The sequence below is a fragment of the Ovis aries genome, chromosome 1 (genome assembly GCF_016772045.2).
Source record: "Ovis aries strain OAR_USU_Benz2616 breed Rambouillet chromosome 1, ARS-UI_Ramb_v3.0, whole genome shotgun sequence".
NCBI classification, from domain to species: domain Eukaryota; kingdom Metazoa; phylum Chordata; class Mammalia; order Artiodactyla; family Bovidae; genus Ovis; species Ovis aries.
The window spans coordinates 248,124,077-248,137,270 of NC_056054.1; the positions used below are offsets into that span (position 1 = coordinate 248,124,077).

Here is a 13,194-nt window from a genome sequence, read left to right on the forward strand (position 1 = left end):
GGCAGCAGCAGCAGCAGCTAAGGTTGGGAGTATGATCTGCGATGACAGGACAGATTTTTTTTCTTTATGTGAAAAACGGCTAGTTTTTACAATAGCATTAAATCATAATTTCACTCCACATTAAAAAATGTTTACAAACTTTTACAAACTGGCTTCACAGAGCAATATCCTCAAACATAAGAGCGACCAAATGCCCAAAGTATTGAGCCCTCAGTAAGAAAATCAGAGTTGAGTCCGGGGAGCTGACCCTACTATGGCCTCCCTACAGCTGAGGATGTGACAGCTACCATCACAAGCTGCACTACTCGGTCAGGTCTCTTCCTCACTCCCTGTTCAGTTTACATTAAGCATTTCCCTCTAAGATGCAGAGAAGGAACAAAAGTGTGGGCTTTGGAGTCAGGCAGCCAAGGGTTGGGATCCTAGCTGGCTGGCTGTGGGATCTTCTCAAAGTCACTTATAAAATGCAGATAAAGAAGTCTATTTCCTAGGGTGGTTGGGAAAGGACTGAATGAGATAGACCGTGGCAAGAATGTTGCCAAATACCTGGTAGTTAATACGTGAAATCTGTTTTCTGTGGATGACTGGAGCAGAATATTTCCAACACTCAGGTTTATCATAATATCAGGCCTATCCAAAGCACTAAATGATAACAAGATTTCAGTCTCTTTTATTCTGCCTTTTTTTAATGTCATATTCCATTTGAGTCCTAAGCATGTAAGCAGGTACCATGGAATGTAAACAAGTGAGGAACAGAAATATACTGAATGAATCATATGTGAAACAACGCTGTGACTCATACAAATGAAATTGCAGCTTGGCTACACAAAAGAATTAACACTAAAATGTTTAAAAAGAGACAACATAAGAATAAGCTATTTTAATCAAGCAAAAACAAATTTATATCCGTTAGTTCTAAAAATAAAATTAGACTTTTCCAACCCTTAACATCTGCATTTAATAATATCTTCTAACCAAAATACAGATGCTAAAACAGCAAATTACAATATATCTTGTACAGCATACAGTATGTTTCACTGTTCACACTTACTTTAACTCTAGTTGGTCGTTATGTACTCAATGCATAAACATCACTTCGAATAAAATTTTCACAATTAACAAAAAATGTGACAAGGCTGTCTTAAAACGGCTCTGCTATAAATTGTATAGAATATACAGAATTACAAAGTCAAGTATTTTTTATCAAAATATACACCCCTCCCTGAAACTAACACAAGCTATCAACATTTTAAACGAATAATACAATTATAGAAAATATTTGCAAAATTATTTTTTCATGTATAAATATTCTGCCATATTTACTTTGGTCTAGAATTATTAGCATACAAGTCCACTTAAAAAATATCCACATGGAAGGGCTGGGAGACATCATTACATGTAATCATTTTATATTTAGAGTTACTTCAAATCAAAATGACTGAAATACACAGTAATTCTTGATTCATAATCCTGACTGAGATAAAACAAATTGGTAGATCACAGGATTGCTTATTCAGTTTTCTAATTATCAATTCAAAATGATTTGCATAAGCCCTTTGTGACTATCTCTTTAACAAAACCCAGATGAATGGTTCAGGTGTACATATATACAATGTATAAAATAAAGTTGAACTCATCTGCATTTTCCATTTTCCTCTATTACATAATACTGTTTGTAAGTGAAAGTAGATGAACAAAAGATAAATGCAAATACAATATTGGGGTTATTTAACAACAAAGTACTACAGTATAAAAAGATCAGCTTTGATTATGTCCTTTTCTGGGTGTTTAGATGCTTTCTGGTCCACCCCAATCCATATGAAGTCTTCTTTGTGGAGACACCACAACACTTGAAGAGAGAACCCAGAGTCCTTCAAGCCATTTCTTCACAATGGTAACCTTGCAACCTTGGGTAACCTTGGATTTCCAGCTGTCAAATCCTGTGAACACGAATGGCTGCAGGTCATCCTTGAACTGGGTTCCAGATTCTGTTCATACTGGTGTTCTGGTATCAAATGGGTAAGAATGTTTTCTCTCTCCCTCCTATTCTGGCAGTTTAAAAAGTTAAAGAATCATGATTTCCAGCTTCCCAGGAACCTAGTCCATGTGACGGAATATCCTATAGGGGGGTTAGATTTTGAGGGCAGTGTTAATGGTGTGGGTCAAAGAAAAAGAACATTAAACATGTAAGTGGGTTTTTAGCAAGGGGGCTAAAAGTGGCTCAGTCATGTCTGACTCTGCAACCGCATAGACTATATAGTCCATGGAATTCTTCAGGCCAGAATACTGGAGTGGGTAGCCTTTCCCTTCTCCAGGGGATCTTCCCAACCCAGGGACTGAACCCAAGTCTCCTGCATTGCAGGTGGATTCTTTACCAGCTGAGCCACAAGGGAAGCCCAAGAATATTGGAGTGGGTAGCCTATCCCTTCTCCAGCAAATCTTCCCGACCCAGGAATTGAACCAGGGTCTCAGTTGTTTGCAAACATGAAGACAAGGCATCTGACTTGTGAATATATTCTATATATTTTTGAAGCATGTCAGTCAGTCATGGAACCTCGTCACTTCACATTCTATCTCCCCACCCTCCAAAGACAAAGCTCCATTTGAGGCAAGGAAGGTCATCACTTCCTACCCACTCAAGTCATTATTGGGTGGGGCAGGGGTGTGTGTGTTTCTGTTGTCCTTTATTTATTTTTTAAATAGTATATGCTTGTGGGCTGCACAATTTCCAAGAAGGCTGACAATTGTAGGGATTAGGCTTTCTGTCACTTTCAAGTGCCTGGGAATTCACCACCACACATGTGCCTTGCACTTAATTTCCAAGACACTCCTTCAGCGACATAGGAGATGCCAGGTTTTACTTGAACCCTTGAGAATGGTTAAATCTATCTGGAAAGACCTCCACGTCCATGGCCTTGTGATGGATGGAAGACTTCAGGGAGTTTCAGAAGAATTTGACCTTTTTTCATTTTCTGAAGTGAGGCCTCTAGAAAGTAATACATAGCACAGCACAGGTAATCACAAGTAACTTCTGGGAAGGTTCTCCCCCGTGGATAAGGCATGACCTATGTTTTTTGGGACTTGAGAAGACCGGTTCTAGTAACAGCTCAGCCATAACTTCAAGAGAACAGCATTCCATCTAAAAGCATACACATGCTCTGAAGTCATACTCAAAATGCTTCCTACTGATTTTTACATCAGTTCTCATTATTTGCAGATCTATTGCTCATCATTATAATTCACTACAGGGGACATGGACAGTTAAAAGTTATAGTGCTTTATATCTGTATTTTACAAGGTTTGTGTTGCAGAAAAGTAGTTCTAGATAACGTACGAATGTCCTACTTGGGTTACTCATTTCACACGTATTTTCAGCTATACTATTATTTCATATGTACCCATCAATTTAAACAATTTTTAATAGTGCAGAAGCTGGATGAGAATAATGACTGTCATAGCTCATTTGCCTTTTAACATATTTATGAAGGTGACATTCTCATGATATCTGAACCCTTTTATCTCCAGTTACTAAAGCAGTTCAGCAGCCAGCTCCTCTGAGCACTCACCAGAAAGTTTTAAATTACGCTAAAATTAAACTCTTTTTTCCTCCCACTGGCAAAAATATCACAACTGAGAACTTCATAAACTTTCACAAGACACTTGGGATACTGGAAGATTCGGCTATTTTGTTTTTGTGTACTTTGATGAAGTTAATGCCAAAACCCAGAGAGGATATTAGGATCCTTCTTCTGGAATTTGAACAAATGAGATTTTCTTTGTTACATTTCACTCCTTCATAACTGTTAAGTGAACAAAACTAAACAGAAACAAAAGAAACAGCTAACTAAAAACAAACAAACAAACAAAAAACCCACCAACTTGTATTCTCAAAGGTTTTTTTTTTTTTCCCCTAAGGATCTCCATTCAAAGGACATTATCAACAACGGTTTGTACATTATCCTTTTGGTCAGTGCCTTCCGGATCAATGAAATGTGGATTCTCCAGGGGATTGGAGTTTTCCTGGCCTGTGTCACCTTCCACTTTCTCCTGCTGACTGGGGCTTTTGAACAAGTGTTTCTTCTGGTGCATTCCCAGGGCAGCAGCTGTTTTGCAAATTTTGGGGCACTGGAAGCAGGCATAACCCTTCCCGTTATGCTCCCTGATATGCCTCTGCTCGTGATTCCTTTTTGTGGACAGATACAAAAAACTCTGAAAGCAGAACTGACAGTGGTATCGTTTTTCTCCCGTGTGGATCCTTTCGTGGATTTTGAGGGTCTCGTTCAACGTGAAGGCCTTGTTGCAGTACTGACAGACGAACTCCTTCACGCCCAGGTGGATGCGCTCGTGCTTCTGGAGGTTGCCGTGCACGGAGAAGCACCGGCCGCAGGTCTTGCACTGGTACGGCTTCTCTCCCGTGTGGCACCGCATGTGCATCTTGAGGGTGGAGGGGCTCTGAAACTGCTTGGCGCAGAGCTCGCATGCGTAAGGCCGGGCCGTGAGATGCCGGTGGGGCCTCCCTTGGCTCCCGGCCCCTGAGGCTTTGTCTCCGTCGTCGCAGAGTTCACATTGCAGCTTAGGCATCTCTTTGTTTTCCTCTTCCTCGAAGGCCTTCTCCTGCGGCGCCTTGCCCACCGCACAGTCCAGGTCGGCCGGGTATCTACACTTACTGCTCGGGCTCCTGTTTTCGTGCTCCTTCCTCCAGTTGGCCTTCCTCATTTTTCTCAACTGTCTGGATTTCTTCTTGGGTTTGTAGTTGTAGTACGGGCGCCACGGTTTGTCCGTGGAATCCTGGTCACTGGCATCATCAAACATCTCGTTCATCTCCATGCACTCGGACTGGCAGAGCCCGAGAGGGTTGTCTCCATTGGCTTCCTGGTCGCTCTCCTGGGGCAGCGTCTCCTCCGGCGTTTGATACTTGGGTCTCCGCCCTCTCTTATAGAACAGTTTAGAGCCGAGGATGTGCCTCTTCACAATGGCTTCATTCCCGATTTTCACCGTTATTTGACAAAGGGGTGCGACGTTGCTGTTTGTGGAGGTTCCCGGGAGAGCAGGCTTTGCGATGTAGGTTTCAATTTTACTCGTTTCTTTGATGGTATTTGTAGTTTTGCCCAGTGAGCCTCCAGGGTCAGCAGTGAATTTGGACTCCTCTGGTATTTCTCCCCTGTTACATGGGCCGGCTTTCTTTTTCTCCTTCATGCTCTTGGGTCTGCTGATGGCCCTCCCAACTTTGTCTGGCTCCGCGGGCTTGCCATCCTCTTTTGGGGTCTGACTGACGGTCTGGTCTGAAGGGGCTCCTCTGGGGTTGCGGCTGGTCATGGCAGCAATGGCATTGCTGTGCATTATCACCGATGAAAACTGGCTGCTGTGCACGATGACCGAGGGGGCTGAGCCACTGTAGCTGATCACAGAGGTGGAGTTCTCACTGCCGTTACTCACAGCCAAAACGGGCACATCCCCTGCCCGGGGGTCCGAACTGACAGCATTTTCAGTGGAAGAAACCGACACCTCTGTGGAATAAAAGTTATTGTCCATATCCACTTTTAACTCTCCCCTCTCGCCCCATTTGGTACCCTCTGCGTTTTGTATACTGGCCGAAGTGGGCACGTCCTGACGTGCTGGTGTTTCCAATGGGATGGCTGGACTGTTGGTCAAGGTGTTTACACTGTCCTGAAAATTCAGGGTAGGTAATTCAGAGCTGTGTGGATTCTGAATAACATAGGGACCAGGTGCAGGCTCATTCAGCTGACTGTTTTCTCGAGCATTTTCATAGGAAGAATGTCGGTAGCTCTTGTAAGGAGCCCTCTTGCATTTCATGGGCAGGAGCCTGTAAAGTTTATATGGATAGACACTAGGCTTCAAGCCTCCATTTGCTGTTTTTTTACTGATGGAAAGTCTATGATCAATGGCATGGAAAGACTTCTGGTGGTTTTTGAGTATATAGTAGGTCATAAATGTCTCCAGGCAGAAAATGCACTGATACCGCCTTTCCCCCGTGTGCCAAATCTCGTGTCTTGTCCTGTACTCAGCCAAGGCAAACACTTTGTTGCAGTAATGGCAAGGATATGTTCTCCTCCAGGAGTGAACATTTGCATGTCTTCGGAGGCTGGATAAAGTCACATAACTGCGTTTGCACACCACGCAGCTGTAGAGCATTTGCCCATTAACAAACTTAACCATGTGTTCTGTTTCTGGCAGCGTACTCCCGGGACTGGAAAAGTCACCAATCCTATTCTCAGCTAATAAAGGTTCTGGGCCTGTGAATGAACTTCCGTTCTGCCCGATGGTGGGATAGTTTTCTAAGAAGCGCTGATTCCCTCCAGGAGCGGGCATGTGGCTTGACCTCATGCAGATCTGCTCGTGCCGATCCAGCCTGTTGACGGTGCTGAACTGCTTGTTGCAGTGCCTGCACACCAGGGGCTCCTGGGTCGGCTTGTGAAGCTGCATGTGGGCGCTGAGCAAAGTGCTGCTCTCGAAAGATTTGGAACAACAGCTGCAGTTGTAAACGAGAGGCGGCACCTCGGCGGCTGGTGGCCCAGGGACATCAGAGGATTTATTTTCCTCCGCCCTAGGAAATTGGACCTCTCCTTCGTTATGGCTGGGAGATTTTGAAAGGGAAAGAACTGCTGCTGGCTGCGGACTTTCTTCTTGACGCACCTCCAAGTTACTTGTTGGAGGGGGTGATATATTTTCTGGAGTGGAATCTGATTCCTGGGGTACGGAGAGTGTCTTTGGCTTTCGGCATGTTTTCGGTTTTGCTGCAACAGCTTCAGCGTTCTCCTTCCCTGTTTTCGCAGGTGAACTGCTGTCCTGTTCCCGGGCAGGCTGACTTCTGTAAGCCTCAGCCACGGAAGACACGGCAGACACGGCGTAGGAGTGCTCAGCCAGGGTGCGCACCGGCTCCACCTCGTGGCAGACGTCAGTCCTCTCCAGGCAGAGGCTGGTGTTTCTCATGGAGTCGGAGACCTTTTTGAAACTTGCTCTCAAGTCCAGTGGAGAGAACATGTTATTACTGTTTTCTGTTTCGATGATGGAAAATGCATTTGTGATCCTTGGCCCGTTAGTGATGGCTGGTTCTTCATGTCTTTTTTCATTTTTTTCTTCCTTAACCACTCCCTTCTCGGTAATGCAGAATACATAGGGACCCGGAGAATTGGAGAAGTTGCGATCAGTAAGATCTTCCAAGAAGGATATTCCCAGCTTTTTCCCAGCAGCTGCAAGATCAGTGACAGTTTCCTGTCTCTTGACGACGACTGTGGAGCTGTAGATATAATTGAGAATTTCTGTAAACACTTCAGCTTTGAGATCATCCAGTTCCAGGACGTGGCTGGAAATACAGATGGTATGGCTCCAAAAGATGTTTTTGAAATAAAGGCTTGAAGCAGCCAGAACATTGCTGTGGGCTTTAAACTTGGTGTCTTCCACAATGATAGTGACATCACACAAAATGCCCCGAATGCGCTGCTCGTTTAAGATGGAGAGCACTGTGTCGCTGTGTAAGTTGTCCTTGAGGTCCCTGGAAAGGGACATGACTGTCATCTAAAAGAAGAGGAGAGAAGAGGTCAGAGATAAAGGTCCTTCCACAAGGAGCTCTTTGGTTTATAGGCTATTTTTGATTTCTTTGAAAAACTTACTTTTTGTATGAAAATACAGGGTTTTGTAGTCTTTGTTTTTTTTTTAATCTCATTTTGTTGTTGCTCCAAAGACTTGGAGTCAACCTTAGAAGCTTAATCTTTATCTTGCCCCAGCCTGTTTCTCATACCATTACTCACAGTTGTTATAGTTGGAAATCCTCCCAGAACTTTTTCTCTGACTTTCTCCAAAGTTGTAGGCTACATATACATGTCCAAATTTGGCAGGGGTGGGGGTGGGTTCCCTGATAATGTTAAGGGTCTCATCATCACTCAGGACTGCTGTGTTGAATTCTTAGAATCAGGCAATGTCATGGTCCCATCACAAGACTCCTGTCTGTTTTTGATGATCCACCCTAATGATTTGATCCAAATATAGCTTGCAATGCAGGAGACCTTGGTTTGATTCCTGGGTTGGGAAGATCCATTGGAGAAAGGATAGGCTACCCACTCCAGTATTCTTGGGCTTCCCTTGTGGCTTAACTGGTATAGAATCTGCCTGCAATGAGAGAGACCTGGGTTCTACCCTTGTGTTGGGAAGATCCCCTGGAGAAGGGAAAGGCTACCCACTCCAGTATTCTGGCCTGGAGAATTCCATGGACTATGTCCATGGGGTCGCAAAGAACTGGACACGACTGAGTGACTTTCACTTTCACCTTACTTCATGAAGCAAGAAAATAATTTTTTTTAAGTTTTCCTTAACTAAGCAGTGTGTGTGTGTGTGTGTGTGTACGTGCATGTGCATGCCCTCAGTCGTGTCTTACTCTTTGTGACCCCAAGGACTGCAGCCCGCCATGTTCCTCTGTCCATGGGATTTCCCACGCAAGAATACTGGAGTGGGTTGCCCTTTTCTGCTCCAGAGGATCTTCCCCACCCAGGGTCTCCTGCATTGCAGGTGGAGGCTTTACTGCTGAGCTACTGGGGAAGCTGAAGCAACCAGTATCTGTAACTAAAGGTATTGGCTGCTCAGGGAAGAAGCAAGAACTGGAGGAATCATTCCTCATTCGTGGCTCTGAAGGGTCTCTTAGTGGAAAGTCTTGGTCTGTGTGACTGAGTCTGACCACCAGGGGCCCCCTGTACTCTGCACTACTGGCCCGGATGGGGACCCATCTCATCCCTCTGATTTCCCTTTTATCATAGCCATAGAAGACTGGGGTGTTCAAAAATAACTCTGCGAGGTACTAAAGGCAACCAAAATGGAAACATAACACAAAACCAGAGAAGTATGTTTCTGAGTTTATAATACTGTCTAGTCACAGGTTCTTAAATTAGCACAATTTAAAGGCACGGTTGCTCTTGCTCTGGTCTGAGGATCCCCCTCCTGTTGTACTCAGGCCTTATTTTTCTCTATGTTCTATAAGGAGCCTGGTTGGCCGGAGCCTACCCACTACCGTTCTAGTGAGGGACAGTCCAAAGCACCAGCTTTCATGGTTACCTACAGTAAAAAATACACGGTGCATAGAGAAAAGTGAAACTAAAACTTACCCTTAAGAGGTGTGATGCTGTCTGTCCTGTTCTATTATCTTTCACTTAAAAAATGCCAACAGCAACTCACCAAACTAATTTCACTATATACTAAGAGATCACGCCTGCACTTAAACTGTAGTGCCCTGGCCAAAATACCCGCTCTGGTCTAAAAGACATACTACCCAGCTGCTGTTCATCAAGCCTCTCTCTCTGATCAAGCGAAGTCCAGAAAGCCCATACAGCTTGCCGCTCTTTAACTCCCAGTGGCCGTGTCTTCCTAGCACTGGAGTAAAACGTTTAGCTCATGGCATTCATTCAGTTGGAAAGACCAGATGGCCACATTAAAGCCTCTCTTTTTACCTTTTTGTAAAGCAATTATGAGCTGTGCCCATTATGTTATTTAGTGTCCTTTATATAAGAATCCATTTGATACCTTCTTTTATCTCATTCAGCCACTGGAAAAAGTGCATTTCTACTAACAAATTCTTCATTAACCAGATAATGAGAACAATGCACTCACCATGTTTCTTTTTTTAATTCTTGAAATGAGGAAGCTTAGAACTAACGTTTACATCGACTGTTGTAGCCACCGTGAGCCTGGCTTTCTGGTGTGACCACTGTCTCACTTTATTTAGTGATAGCTCTTCTACTCTTGGTTTACCTGCCTTTACCTGTAACCTTCCATGAATCCTTTCCAGGGATGTGGGGGACTATATCTTTAAATAAAATTAAATAAAAAGGAATCTTTATGGCCCCCTCTGTACCCTTGAAGAGAGAAAGGGTCACCCTGAAGGATTGCCAGAGTCTATCCTTCACTGGCTTACACAGATCGCTGACCTACCTACTTGGCAGGTGCCTCTTTGGTCTTCCGTGAGGTCTCTGCTTTGGGCCCCTGGGGGATCTACTTTCTCTCCCTTCTCGTATCTTCTTCTCCTGTTTGGAAGGGTCGTGTGTGCTTAGCCGCTCGGTCATGTCTGACTATTTTCAGCCCTATGGATTGTGGACTGCCAGCCTCCTCTGACCATTGGATTTTTCAGGCAAGAATACTGGAGTGGGTTGCCATTTCCTCCTCCAGGGGCTCTTCCCAACCCAGGACTCGAACCCCGTGTCTCCTGCCTTGGCAGGTGGATTCTTACCACTAGCACCACCTAGGAAGCTTGAAACGGTCAAACCAGATCATAACAGGCTCTAGTGGACTCCCCACAGCAAGTTTTATATTGCAAGTATTAGTTATTCTTAAAAGTTATCATTAGATTTGAGTTAAATCACTCAGGATCACTGAGGCTTCAGCACATGGAGAAGATTACAGGGAGGCCAGCTGGTTGCAAACCAGCTAGTCAGGCCATCCTCTAGCCCAGGTAAGAATTAATCCATCCACCCCAGACAGTGTGAGAGCCTGGGAAGGAGTAGATGGCCTCAGCCCCACCTAAAAAGGTGAGATGGGGAAGTTAGTATGTGAATTCAGAATTTAATTCTCTTGACCATTATTTCTTGAATATTGGCTGAGTGTTATAGGAAGATAAGAGTTCATTTCTCCTTGGAACAGAGATTTACTGAATACCTACTTTATGCTGTGGGACAGAAGTTCTTGAACCTGGCTATGCATCTGAATCACCTGAGAAGCTATAATATGGTCAGCATTTACAGAGTCCCCCTGCTGAGACTCTTGTTTGGAACAGCTGAGGTGAGACCCTGGAACCTATATATATATATATAGTACCTTTTTTAGCGAATAAGGAACATTCTATTTGTCCCCGTGATAACAAATTTGAAAGGGACATGAGTAAACACTGGAAAATCTTGTCTCAGAGGATATTCATGTGGTTTTTATTCACCAGCCAGAACCAGGTCTGTGGACTGACACTAAAATGCAGCACCGTTACAGAAACAAAAATTCTGCCCCCAAAGGTCTGCAGTATAGCAGGGAAGGTAAGACGGGTTCACACGATGCTGTAAAGCCAAGATTCCCAGTGAAGGTGCAGGATCAGGAGTGCTGGGACAAAGAGTAGGGGGCAGTGGCCCCAGGATGGGGGTGAGGGAAGGCAAGAGAGCCTCGCCAAACCCCCTTTCGGGGAGAGGTGACACTGACTTCAGCTCTGCCTGCTAAAGTGGACAAAGCTGAGGAACATGAAGTTCAGTCAGAACGAGGCACAATTGAGTTTCATGCCCTCAAGAAGCTTGTAATCAAGGAGCCCATGTCACAGTTTGGAAGAAAGCATCCAAATCCATAAATGCATTGACAGTTGTCGAAGATGCAATTTCAAGTCGTATTCTACATGTCCAATGTGCAACTGAGTTTGAAGTCTGAAGACCAGAGGGGACCCACTGTGGTGTTTGATACAGGTAGCATTCGGACCATGTTTTTGGAAAAAAAAAAAAACCAGAAAAGTTGATGTCAAAGAACAGTGAGATTTAACGTAAAAATCAATGTGTCTTTTCTTGAGAAACAGGAAGACTGGACAACAACGGGGCTGCTGCCTGGCTGGCAACCGAGCAGCTGCGTCCCTGCGTCACTGCCACCTGCAGGCACGCGCTGCCTTTCCCAGCGCTCACTGCCCGACGGCTTCTCTCAGCACCAAGCCCAGCCTGGCCCCGTTAGCCAGTTTGATTTGTGCAACTGATGAGAACATGAAGTAAAATCACATTGGACCCAGAGTTTTGAACAGTCATCCTTACTTTAAGGATATCCCTAAAGTTAGAATTCAGACTTAAATGAGTTTAGGGGGGAGGCAGTCATTCCCACCAAAAATAGTATTCTTTGACTTAAAAAAAAAAAAAGTGATCTCCTCTGCTATATTTCTTCATTGAGAGTAAGTGAAAACAGAAGTCTTAGCAGTTCTTGCCAATGGAAAGCCCACAACAGACTTCAGAAAAAGAAATAGAAGCTGGAAAGCAGATGAGATTAAGTTTATATATAATATTCTGAAACATGTACTAAAAAGTAAGTTTTGTATAATATATCTATTATTTTCAGTAGTATCACCGAGATGGAATAAATAAGCATGAAAAATGTTATTGTTACAAAATTTTTGCTGAGCCAATATTTTAAAACAGTAAATCAATCTGTAATTAGATAACTGTGATCATCTGATTTATCTGTAAAGCTTTTAACATACACCTTTTAAACACACAAATACACGTACGTATATATCCACATGCAGATACCAATAGATCTATAACTATATAAATATATGAACATGTGCTGGTAGAAACAGATTTTACAAGCACAATAAATATCATGAACGTATAATTCAGCATCTAAAACAACAAGATCCTTGAGAGAGAAAAGGGGATACAACTAATAACTGTGCCAGATAAACAGGTATACATTGGGACTATATCCTGGGAAATGAGGATGAAGGGTCATCCTGTATTTATATATATATAAAAATATACATATCTATATAAACTAAATATAAAATGCTACATTATATTATAATTACATGTGTATATTGAGATAAAGTATACTTTATAAGTATTTAAAATGTTAAGAATTTTATAAATATATAATAAACATACTTTATAATTATACTTCATACCAGGGCCATTAGGAAATTCTACTTAATTAGCATATGTAGAATCTGCTGCTGCCTTTGTCTCCTGCATTATTCCAACCTTATATAATACATTCATATTATGTAAGGATGGGCACTTAAGATGCTTTTGATGATTAAAATGACTTTGCTTTTTTCAAATTAATTTTTATTGGAGTGCAGTTGCTTTACGATGTTGCGTTAGTTTCTACTACTCAGCAAAGTGAATCAGCTGTATGTTTACATTTATCCCCCCTCTTTTGGATTTCCTTCCTCTTTAGGTCACCACAGAGCACCGAATTGAGTTCTCTGGGCTGTACAGTAGGTTCTTATCAGTTATCTATATGTTATATACACAATATCAATAGTGTAAATATATTAATTCTAATCTCCCAATTCATCCCACCCCCACCTAAAGTGACTTCTTCACTTACTTATAGAGTTAACTAGTATTAAAAAAGTTAAAAAAAAAAATCTATGCTGATGGTAAAATATGCAAACAGTACAGAAGCGGATAAAGGGACAAAGCATAACGGCCCTCCCCCGCCGCTAGGCTCCTCAACTCCACT

The 13,194-nt window shown here is 43.1% G+C and overlaps 1 protein-coding gene across 25 annotated transcripts in view; it reads right to left on the reverse strand.

Moving 5' to 3' along the window:
* Positions 1-665: 665 nt before the first annotated feature.
* The window catches only part of ZBTB38 (zinc finger and BTB domain containing 38), a 134,512-nt gene continuing 121,983 nt past the window's right edge, over positions 666-13,194 (reverse strand). For all 25 annotated transcript variants that reach the window (XM_060395160.1, XM_060395100.1, XM_060395104.1 and 22 more), the window contains one exon: positions 666-7,533. In XM_060395160.1, coding sequence (XP_060251143.1) covers positions 3,922-7,533 — 3,612 coding nt within the window. In that variant the 3' untranslated portion in view covers positions 666-3,921. The remainder of the gene's footprint in view (positions 7,534-13,194) is intronic.